Source organism: Sycon ciliatum, chromosome 1, assembly GCF_964019385.1.
Source record: "Sycon ciliatum chromosome 1, ocSycCili1.1, whole genome shotgun sequence".
Lineage (NCBI taxonomy): Eukaryota > Metazoa > Porifera > Calcarea > Leucosolenida > Sycettidae > Sycon > Sycon ciliatum.
Window position 1 is genome coordinate 36,813,586 of NC_088643.1, and position 11,469 is coordinate 36,825,054.

Genomic DNA, 11,469 nt, shown 5'->3' on the forward strand with positions numbered 1-11,469 from the left:
TTGTCCTATCACACATTGCACATGCTAACACTGAACACTGAACACTGACTTGGCAAACAAATAGCTGCTTCAGTTGTTTCGCCAAATTGGACAACTACAGCTAACAAGATGCACTTCACCACTGCCTCAACTACTGTAAGTCTACAAATTTCCGGTCCATTCAAATTTCGGCCTCCCAGGGCTAAAAGCTGAAAACCCATTTCGGCCTCCCAGGGCTAAAAGCTGAAAACCGATTTCGGCCTCATTATATTTTCGGCGTGTACTGCTGCTGCCTGTATACACTGTCACACTGAACATTGAAAAAAACAAAAATTCGGCTGCAACAACTTTTTGGCCAAACATGACCAGGCCGAAAATAGCGGAAAAAATACACGCCGAATATTTGTTGACTTACAGTAGGTAGGTGAGCTGAGAGTGTCCCCTTTCAATACAAAAAGTGGAAAGTGGGCTGAGAGTGTCCCCTTTCAATACAAAAAGTGGAAAGTGGGCCAACTTTAAGACTGAGAGTGTCCCCTTTCAATACAAAAAGTGGAAAGTGGGCCAACTTTAAGACTGAGAGTGTCCCCTTTCAATACAAAAAGCGGGCCAACTTTAAGACTGAGAGTGTCCCCATTCAATACAAAAAGTGAAAAGTGGGCCAACTTTAAGCAGAGCGGAATTTTCAGTTACTAGTACTCTAATTTCAGAAATGTTAGGTGCTCAATATTTTCAATATTTTCGGTATGAGGGAAAAAGGCCAGGTTAGGCGAGCAGAAACTTTAGGTGCAGAGAAGCAGTTCTCGATAGGATTATGTGCGTTAGTGTTTGTTCGGTGCATTGAAATTTTAGGTACGAAACAGATGCACCGAAAGTACCAAAAATAAAAGTACACCGACAATTTGTGAAATTACAGTATACAAAACTGGCCTTACCCAGTCGCATTCTGCAATAAGTAAGCTGACGATACACCTTTTGCGACTACAAGCAGAAAGAAAAGCATAAACAGTGGCGAAATAGGAAACTGTGAAGTGAAGCTATTTCTCATGGATTATCACCATGCCACCACACTAAACAGCATGCACACACACACACACACACACACACACACACACACACACACACACACACACACACACACACACATACACATACACGCACACACACACACATACACGCACACACACACCCGCATACACACACACATGCACACACACACACACACACACACACACACACACACACACACACACACACACACACACACACACACACACACACACACACACACACACACACACACACACACACACACACACACACACACACACACACACACACACACACACACACACACACACACACACACACACACACACACACATGCACACACAGAGCATGATGTGAATTGGGCAGCAGCAGAGCATGACGTGCAATAAACTGACCTTGCAATGACAGCACACAAAACCTGCAGCCATCATGCCACCTGATCTATTGCACAGCAAGGAAGAGAAAGAGAAAGAGGGAGAGAGAGAGAGAGAGAGAGAGAGAGAGAGAGAGAGAGAGAGAGAGAGACAGAGAGAGGGAGAGAGAGAGAGAGAGAGGATCAGCTGGACAGGCAGTTTTGTAGCAAACACAACCTGGTTGATGCCAGATTCTGCTGTAAAATCGCACAAACTTGGAATTCGTAATAATGGCAAATCAGTGCACACAGACGAAGAGTGTCAAGGCGAGAGTGTGACGTGACACTCGATTTGCGACAGTTGCGACAAGGAAATGCCTGTCACGAGCTGTCGTGTACAATCGCAGAAGTTGAAGAAGGTTCAACGTTTGCGACGCGCGACATACACAAATGGAGTACAGTTTCCACTACTGATATGGCAAAAACGTAACAAATTGTAAATCGTGTGTCGCGGTCGCAGCTCGTCGCAGGTGTCGCAAGTCGCATGTCGCAAAAAGTTGTATTGTGAATCGGGCTTCAGGCATTACCCTAGTCCATGGAAACTCACTTCTCAGTAAGCTGTTGGCCAAGCTGTTCATTATCAACAGCTGCCTGCTCAAGCATTTCTTGTGCCTTGTTCAGTAATTGATCCCTATAAGATATGAGAAAGAAACATCCAAAAATGGAGATCAGAAATGAAAGACAAGCTGAATAGGCACAATGATGCAGATGTACATGTAAGTTAGGAGTTCAGACATAACGCTGTTGCAGCGTCAAGTCTGTTGACAGTTGTTCAAATCGATTTAAGTTGCACTCTGCACTATTCAATGCAACCCTAGACATGGCCAATTCACAACTTAGGCAAATTGTCAAATACTGGGCGACATGGCTGTTGCAAGAGGACACTTACACACACACACACACACACACACACACACAAATGTACGAAAGGCTTTCCTTGTGCTTATCTGCAAAAGGTTGGTGGGGGGGGGAGAGGGGGGGGGGCACCACAAATTAAAAAAATCTGAACAGTGGCATCTGACCTTTCAACAATCCGACTTCTCAATTCGTGTAGCTCCTGCACATGACCATGATGCTCTGCCACTGCTACTGATGTGGGCTCTTCTGCCACTGCTACTGATGTGGGCTCTGCTCCCGGCACTGGTGTGTGCGTAGATTCCTGTGATGCTGGTAAGGAGTGTGCCAAAGCTATGCTGCTTGCTTGCTTCAATGGTACAGATGATTTCTACACACGAGAGCAAGTTACAATGTACTTGCTCAGCCATACAAAGCACAGGAGAAACAGGTCACAGCCATCTCTGAAGCGCCTAGCTCACTGCCATCAAACAGTGTGTATATGTAGCCACATGCACGCCACGCCGCACAGGGAAGTCTGGGCGGCAGTGGACAGGCAAGACGGACGGCAGTGTGCAGGCAAGTCTGGGCTGAAACTCAGCGCACAATTTTGGTCACGTACTCCTGTCTATAGAAAATGTGTGTTCGTATTTCCAGCAGACTTGGTTCAGCGTATGTACAATCAGACCTCGCTTATCCGGTCCTCTTTTATCCGGATCCCTCGCCATCCGGAAGAAAATTGCTCGTTACCAATTTACAGCATATGCCATGCATACATACAGTACATGTGTTCGATTATCTGGTTCCCTCACATATCCGGATATTTTCGTGGAAAACAGATGTGTGCGGTTAAGCGAGGTCTGACTGTATACCTGTTATACTGTCATGGACATGGAAATCCAGACGAATGACCGTGGCCGGCGCCCTCAGTGCGTACAGAACGTTGCATACAGTGCACGTGTGGACCCGATGCGACCAGCGCGCGCTGCAGCGCATAAATGAAGGTGTGTACCGCACGCGTACTCAAGGCTGCATGGCCAGCGCCTTGGGGCCGCTAGGCGTGCGACCGGATTTCCATGTCCACGACAGTAGCTGCTGCTATCGTTACCGGATATGAAAGCCTACATAAAGCAGTGTAAGTGGCAATGAGTGTCCTCACAGAGACACATAGCCCTGCTTGGGTGCTGTGTAGCACACCGTAGTACAGTACGGATCGGCTATAGCGTTGGTGTTTGATTTTCGTGAAAATATCACTATAAGCGATATATTACTACAGGCGGTATGCATACTTAGGTATGCCTAACACATGCGTGTATGGTGTCATTCGAATCAGTGCAGCGTGCAGAAGCGTGCTGTGCATGTGACTGTGCAGTACGCGGAGTGCAGAGCTATTTCCTGCGGAAACAAAAACTTCGTGACTTTTTGACATGAGTTTTCAAGGAGTTGCTGTGCTCAACAAAATCTACTGGATCGATTAGTGGGAGTAGAGTCTCAGTCTGGGTCGCCATCGCTCGACTCATCACCGCTGAAACCGTTCCAAGTGGCAGGTCGATTGACGCGTGATGTCGTATGTCACGGAGAAGCTTCTCCGCGTCCCTGATCGTCTTCGCTGTTACCTGAATGCCTTCTCCAACATCTCGGCGGAGACCGCGGTAGCGCTTCAGCGCTGGTACTCATTACTGCCTCCGCTCTCGCTCGAGGATGCCCCGGAACAACAAGCACAGCCAACACCAAACATTTCGAATTTCCTCCGAGGGATATCATAGTCGTACCAGCGCTTCCTGACTGCCGCGATCAGATCTCGCCATGTACGATGTATAATTTTTTATGATCATCACTATAGCCAATGAAAAATGTATGCAATAAAATCATTTTGACAAAGAAATCGACTGTCACCACCGTGTGAGTTACGAAGTCTGAAGAAAATGTTGAACGGTCTCTGCTAGGATGACGACTACACCATAGCTCAGTGGTTAGAGCATCGCTAGCTACAAGCGAGGGTCCCTGGTTTGAGTCCTGGTGGTGACAGTCAATTTTTTCTTCAGACTTTCCCATTTGTGTCTTTCCCTCAAACTAGTCAAGACAAAGAAATCGTATCATTATAGCCGATATATTACTATAGCCGAACCGATATGTACAGAAAGGGGTGGTTTACGAAAATGAATTTGAGAATACGATCACTATAAGAGGTATATTACTATAGCCGACAACCCTATCGCCGATCCGCACTGTACCTTGGTGGCAGCCAGCTGCTGCAAGTCACGGACTTCATGTTCCAGAACGTCAACCTGGGAGGACTTCTTAGACAACTCTGTTGACAAGGACCCACAGGAGCTGGCAGTCTACAGGGACAAGCACACACGGTGAGTGTGAGTGAGAAGAGAAGGCAATGAAACAAAAGAGACAACCATAACACCAATGATACTGCAAGGCATGAACAACTGAAAGACACACACACATCTTCTTCTTCTTCCACCACCAAATCAACCAGCTGTCAAAGTACAGCACTGGTTACATTATTATTCTACATTGGTTACATCATTATTATTTTTACATTGGTTACATCATTATTTTACATTGGTTACATCATTATTTTAATGACAATATGCATACATATATGTACATATGCACATACAATGTACAGACCTCTTTCAGGTTTTCATCACCATGGCGATTTACCCACGCGAAAGTCGTTTGGTAGGCAAAAGAATTGCACGTGATGCATATTTCTTTCTTCTCCGAGAGCTTCGTTATTTTAATTTATACCATAGATGCAGACAAGTCGTGTAAAATTAATAAATTGTTCTAATAGGCAAAGTCTCGTATTAAAGTGGGCTGAAATTCAAACGATTTCCAGCTGATTGTGACCGTCGAGCAAAATGGGTAAATGGCAAATACCAAAATTTTAATGCACTTCGTCGAGTGAATGCGGATGGCTTGCCTTGGCAGCCAGTTGATCACCGTGTTTGCTCAGCCCACTTTGTAACTGGAGACCAAGTCAACCAACCTCTCCATGTGGATTACGTTCCGACCATAAATTTTGGATACGACTCCTCGGCCGTAGTAGAAGTGGAGCCCTTGACACAAACAGAAGATCGTCATGCAAGGTATGAAGCAAGGCAGGCAAATCGAGCAGAACCAAACGTTGTTCCAGAGGAAACAGCTGCCGCTGAGCTACATGACACGGACGATCCACCTGCCTTGCTGCCTGAAACACCTCAACCAGGACCTGTATCTTCAAGTGTGGCATGCCAAAAGGACCCCACTAATTTGGAAGAAATGGCACTGTGCATCCAAATGCTGGAGAAGAAGTTGTTCAAGCAAATCAGAGACAATGATTGACTTACACGCTTCTACACGGGATTCCCATCATATGTAGCGTTCAATGCCTTTGTTCTGTATATCCGGAAAAAGACGCGTTTGGTTGCATGAAATGCTAAGCAGACTGGTGACACCACAACACCTCATCGTGGACCAAGGGCATGGCAGACCATTCCAGTCCATGACCAGCTCCTTGCTGTTTTGGCTCGGCTGCGCATTGCTGCTCCTGCCCTTGACAATTGTGTACGGATGGGCGTTGCAGAGGCCATGTACAGCAGATTCTTTGCCACGTGGATTCCTTTCATTGCCGCAGAGTTGAAACTACTGTTTCCTTTCCCATCACGGCAGCAGGTGAATGACTGGATGCCGAGGTCCTTCAGGAAGCACTATCACACCCGGATTATCATTGATTGCTACGAGATTCATAGTCAGCGGCCGTTTGGTTGAACCAGTCCGTCACCTTTACCGACTACAAAAGCAGAAACACTTTCAAAGTGCTTATCGGATGTACACCTGCTAGGTATGTGAGCTTTTTGTCTGATGTGTTGCTGACAATGACATTACGTTGCGGTCTGGGCTTCCGGATGTATTGGACAAGGGTGACATGGTTATGGCTGATCGTGGATTTGATATCCAGAAAGCAATTGCCAGCAGAGGTATCACTGTCAATGTCCCACCAAAGCTCGGATCCAGAAAGAAAATGTCAGCTGGTGAGGTGGAGAAGACGCGTAGAATTGCAGAGCTACGGATGCACGTAGAAAGGTGCATCAGAAGAGGCCGTCGGTTGAAGGTTCTGAATCGTGTGTTTCCTCTCAGCATGTACGATTTGGTGTCGGATATGAATGGTGTATGCATGTATTCGACCAACTTTGATATTCCTCAAGTAGAGAATTGATCTCCTAATGTGTGTACATCATCACAAGGATTACCGGACTATGCTACTGTACTACTATGCGTTTTTCTCTCTATTTTATTTGAATTTACTGATAACGAACTAGGCAGGCACAGTGGGATAGTCTGACCATGACGAAACAGAGGGTACCATGTTCAAGTCCTGCTTGGAAGCGGAAGGATTTTTCCTGCCATGCTGCGACCCACAATTAATTGGGAACTCGTGGCCAGGTGCGAGAGAAGCACGAATGCAGCGAATGGGATTTTCGGTCTTTGACCACTTTGTGGTGGGTCTGATCTACTCACCTCCCACCACTTAGGAGCTGCATCTGCGCCTTGATCCATGGAGGGCGGTGGCGATCATACAGATGCGGAAAACTCGGCCTCCAGCCGAGTCTCACGCGAACCGAGATTTATTTAGTTTAATTTTTTTATTAATTTTTACTAGGGGTGAAACGAGTATCTATTTTGACCAATCGATCATTCATTCATAATATTCGATCGAGTATCCGATTATTTCGAGTATTTTATCAAAATTCAAAAGCGCTAGATTTGTGAGTTCTCGACCAATTCGGAAGAAATTATCTGTGAACATAGAACAAAAGCCGCCAACGTCTTGTACAGAGTGTAAAGTAACGATTTTCACCAGTACTTTCATTATCTCATAACAAACTAACGTTACTTGCCGTGGTGATCGCATCGTCCAAGTCATAAAATACTGACTCAAAGGCATGCATAACGCATGCATACCAGTCGATGAGCGGTACAACAGAAGTGTTTGAAAAAATAGAATGCCAATACAAAAAAATACAAAAAAACCATTGAGTGCAAAATTTCGAATACTCGCTCGTTTGAAATTTTCGAACGAATACTCGAATATTCGAACTAATCGTTTCACCCCTAATTTTTACTGATAAGAATGGACTGCGGATGGAGAGCCAAGGATTAATTTATAGAAAAGAAAAAGTACCAAAGAACTACACGTTATGCTATAATGTCCACTAACACCACCAGTTACTAAACAATCAGCATCTTTGAGCCCCACAAGGCGTGTGGAATGTTGCTTTGCGTCCTTGAATCGTGGTTTGACCGTATTGTCCAATGGCCTTGCCAGTATCGTCATCGACATGCCTGAACATCCGCCAACGTCCTTCACAGCTGAGACTTTCAGCTCGTGCTTATCTTGGTTACGCTCACCTTCCTCTCCTTATGTTATTTCTAGGGCTGAAACGATTATACCGAATAATCGAGTACTCGTTTGATAACTCTAACGATCGAGCAATCGTTTAGATTACCGACTACGATTATTTTGCGCTTTTAAATTTGTGTCCAGAAAGTACTGTAAACCCTCGTTTTGTGAAGTTTGAATCAGTTTCCGCTGGGAGTATGCAGTTGCCAGGGGTATGGTTCGTGTTCTGAGGTTAAATTGACTTCAAAACTGCCATGTTTCGGAGCTACCCTTTCACTAATGCAGATCTGTTGGTATTATGAAGGCATAGTTTGTGGAAACAGAGTAATGTTTGCGCAGAATTATAACACTATTTGCTAACGATTATAATCGATTGCTCGATCGTTAAGCTTAAGTCAAAAGTAATCGATACTTAGCAACGCGAAAGTTCGAACTTTCGATGGCGGTGATATTTCGCGAAAATTATTTCGAAAAAGGAAACATGGTGATGTTTAGCAACGCGAAAGGACGTTTTCTCGAAATTATTTGTACCGCACCGTATATGCAGCTCAGTGTCAAGCAGGTGCTGTAAATTTACAACTCCCTGCTGTCAAGTGTGTACTGAGGAAAGAGCAAATAACTTTTGCAAATCACTGCAACTTCACGTCTAAGTTTTCGAAGTTTCGAGCTTTGTTTCTGTACTCATTCCCAGACTCGAATTTTCTTTCGAACTTTCGCGTTGCTAAACGTCCCTATTCTAAGCACAGCATTTCTAGGATTTCTAGCAACATGTTCCTTCAATCCAGTCCGAAACGAGAGAGCTTGGAAGCTCAGGGCCCTGCGCTATGCTTTGTTGCCTAGCTCATCGCGCATGTTGTTAGAACTGATGGAAATGCTTTTTCCTTTGATTAGCTACATCATTGTATTGCAAAAACGTTTCAATGAGATACTGAAGTACAAGTAACGTCTTCTGCATAGCTATGGGACCGGCGCTGACTCTGCCGATCACGGACGTTCTGGAGTCGACGGGATGTCTGTCCTGACGTTTTCTGGGACCGGCGCTGACTCTGCCGATCACGGGCGTTCTTCTTCTTCTTCTTATTATTATTATACTGACGGCAACTAACATCCATTCTGATCGCATTTACTCGTCTCCCTACTTCGTATTTCTTTCCAGAAAATCTCCCCATACAGCAGGGAGTCGTTTACATAATATGACTCCCTGCTATACATCTACATGACTGTAGGGAGTCGTAAAATACCGGGAGGCGACACGCCACACATTTCACGATCCGAGGATTGCCGCACTCGACCCGCGAAATTTGAAGCGTGATTGAAACGTCGTCGTCATCTTCTTTTTCTCAATTGTTTTTGCTATATGCTTCGAGGCTATTCTGGATCTCCAGAGCGAAAGCTGGTTGTTTCTAATACGTACCACGCATTACCTTAGGTTGAGCCGTGGCTTTTAATTTTTTTTTGGAAGTTCACTGCTTTGGAGACGACGGAATGTCAAGGTAAGTTATTCACGAAATGTACTCAAATTTGAATTGAGTCAATGCGAATGACACCCTGTTTTCGGAATAGTTCTCCACTAAACACACCATGCCCATGGCCCCTTCATGTTGTCCAAGTTCCATTCTAGGTTTGTGTGAAGTTTCGAGATGAAGTTCGACGATGTACTCACCTTTCCATGGAAGGGAAAAAAAAGTAGCATATCAAACAGAATCCATGCAGTATTTGATGCCACTATCCTCATTCTTCTGCATTCAAAGTGTTTCACATCTATATGGCCCATGAACTGCAAACAATATTTGTCATTTCTTAACTGTTCATAGCTGTTCATAACTGTTCTGAACACATTGCCTTCAGGAAATGTAAGGCCGAGTCGCCTCACCGACTGAGCAAAGTTCTCTGCGACGAAAGTCACACTATCGGCGAATGCACTCAAGGTGAATACCCGTCAATATCCTGTATACTGCTTGTACCGCTTATCACAGTAGCATACACACAAGCACACATACACATACACACACACACACACACACACACACACACACACACACACATGCATGCTCGTGCACACACAAGCGCAAAATTCACATATCACTGGTTCAGTTGTTTTTATCTGTGTGGTATTTTGTCTTATACAGAGCTTCCGAGCCACGCCGAGTCACCTGACCAACTGAAGAAGGTTCTGTGCGACGAAAGTCACACTATCGGCGAATGCACTCAAGGTGAATACCCTGTGGACTGCTTATACCACTTATCACAGAAGCACACACACACACACACACACACACACACACACACACACACACACACACACACACACACACACACACACACACACACACACACACAAGCGCAAAATTCACATATCACTGGTTCAGTTGTTTTTATCTGTGACGTATGGTGTCTTATACAGAGCTTCCGAGCCACGCCGGGCCACCTGAATTCTCCAAACAAGGCTGAAGGCTTGTCACGGCATCCTTGCCAAATAAAGGTATAAGCTGCAGCAAGTTGTCGTTGCGACACCTTGCTCCTTCCAGCTCACGCCGCACGGCCACCAAGCACCAACCACCATGGTACTTTTCAGCAAGGTGAGACAAATTGTCAATCACCGGTTCGGGGATGGCTTCAGCAGCTTTGGATGGTGCTATTGACGCTTTCCTGATAGCAGCGGCAGCCGTGGCATGCAGGTAGCTTATCAGATTCGCTAGCACTGCAGATGTAACTTCCAAATCTGAAGAAGAGAAAAGAAAAAGACAACATATAAGGACTGGTGGTTGCAGAGACTGTACTAGTATTCAAAAGCCAGCGTTTGCATACCTAGTCTGCATACCTAGTCAGAAGCCAATTTTTTTCCAACATGCATGCAAAACGCACTGACCTTCACAATTGATTTTCACTTCGGGAATAGCTGTTGCGATGACGGACAGCATTTGTTGCCATGCTTGCGAAATATCAGCACCCTTGCATGCCTTCAGCTGGCACACTTCCTGGCGTAGCAGATTTGCAGTACCTGATGCCTTGTGTAACCGTGTCATAATAACATGCAGGAATGACTCCGTCGCCTCAGTAACACTCGCCTGTCTCATTGTCAGCAGTTTGCAAATTCCATGGATCACTGCACCTTCCATAGGCCTGTACACCATGATGGCACTACCACTCTTACATCGATCTGCACATAGACAAAGTATGGTTTGAGGATGGAGGTTTACATCATCTACGGTGATGATACATACTAGGTACACAAGTAAATTTTCAGGACTTCAATAAATATCCTGTCACAGTGAACAGACAATGCATCGTGGGCAGACTAGGATGAAAAGGATGGTGTCGACCACCTAATTTATCGGGTCAGTTCGGGCACTTAGGTATGCTACAGATTATACATTCGTGTCCACAAGGAAGAGACAAAAACATGCAAACGAAAGAATCTCACCTGTAGCCCACAGCTGAACATCCCCACAACTCAGGTCACCAAGTGAATACGTGGCGTCATCTACATCTTCCACGGTGGACTCATCACTTTGGCAGTCATCTCTGTCAAGCTCCATCATCCTTTACTTCGAAGGCCAAGGCACAAAGTATTATTACTTAGAAAAACAAAACGAACTGCTGACACTGGATTCGTTGTGTGCAGGATAATTTTATTGAGTTTTCAAATTTTTTGGACCAAACAGCGAACGCGTCCTTTTGCATGACCTGCGCCGCTTTGACCTCATGGGAAGTCCCTCGCCATGCAGCGCGTGAGGTCTCAGCACTCGTGCCCGAGCTGAGGCAATCATCCGACGCGGTTGTGCATCTCGTGTCG

The 11,469-nt window shown here is 45.4% G+C and overlaps 2 protein-coding genes across 2 annotated transcripts in view; both read right to left on the minus strand.

Annotated features, from left to right (window-relative positions):
• Positions 1-11,469, minus strand: part of LOC135823912 (uncharacterized) — a 33,478-nt gene that overhangs the window by 7,378 nt on the left and 14,631 nt on the right. Inside the window, exons 13-17 of the mRNA XM_065336792.1 lie at positions 4,507-4,614; positions 2,461-2,663; positions 1,986-2,069; positions 1,422-1,467; positions 912-957 (exon numbers count right to left, since the gene is read on the minus strand). Of these exons, the coding sequence (XP_065192864.1) occupies positions 912-957; positions 1,422-1,467; positions 1,986-2,069; positions 2,461-2,663; positions 4,507-4,614 (487 nt within the window). The remainder of the gene's footprint in view (positions 1-911; positions 958-1,421; positions 1,468-1,985; positions 2,070-2,460; positions 2,664-4,506; positions 4,615-11,469) is intronic.
• The window catches only part of LOC135823902 (uncharacterized), a 1,734-nt gene continuing 20 nt past the window's right edge, over positions 9,756-11,469 (minus strand). The window contains exons 1-3 of the mRNA XM_065336781.1: positions 11,098-11,469; positions 10,543-10,833; positions 9,756-10,395 (exon numbers count right to left, since the gene is read on the minus strand). The exon at positions 11,098-11,469 is cut by the window's right edge and continues 20 nt beyond it. Coding sequence (XP_065192853.1) covers positions 10,070-10,395; positions 10,543-10,833; positions 11,098-11,215 — 735 coding nt within the window. The 5' untranslated portion in view covers positions 11,216-11,469 and the 3' untranslated portion in view covers positions 9,756-10,069. The remainder of the gene's footprint in view (positions 10,396-10,542; positions 10,834-11,097) is intronic.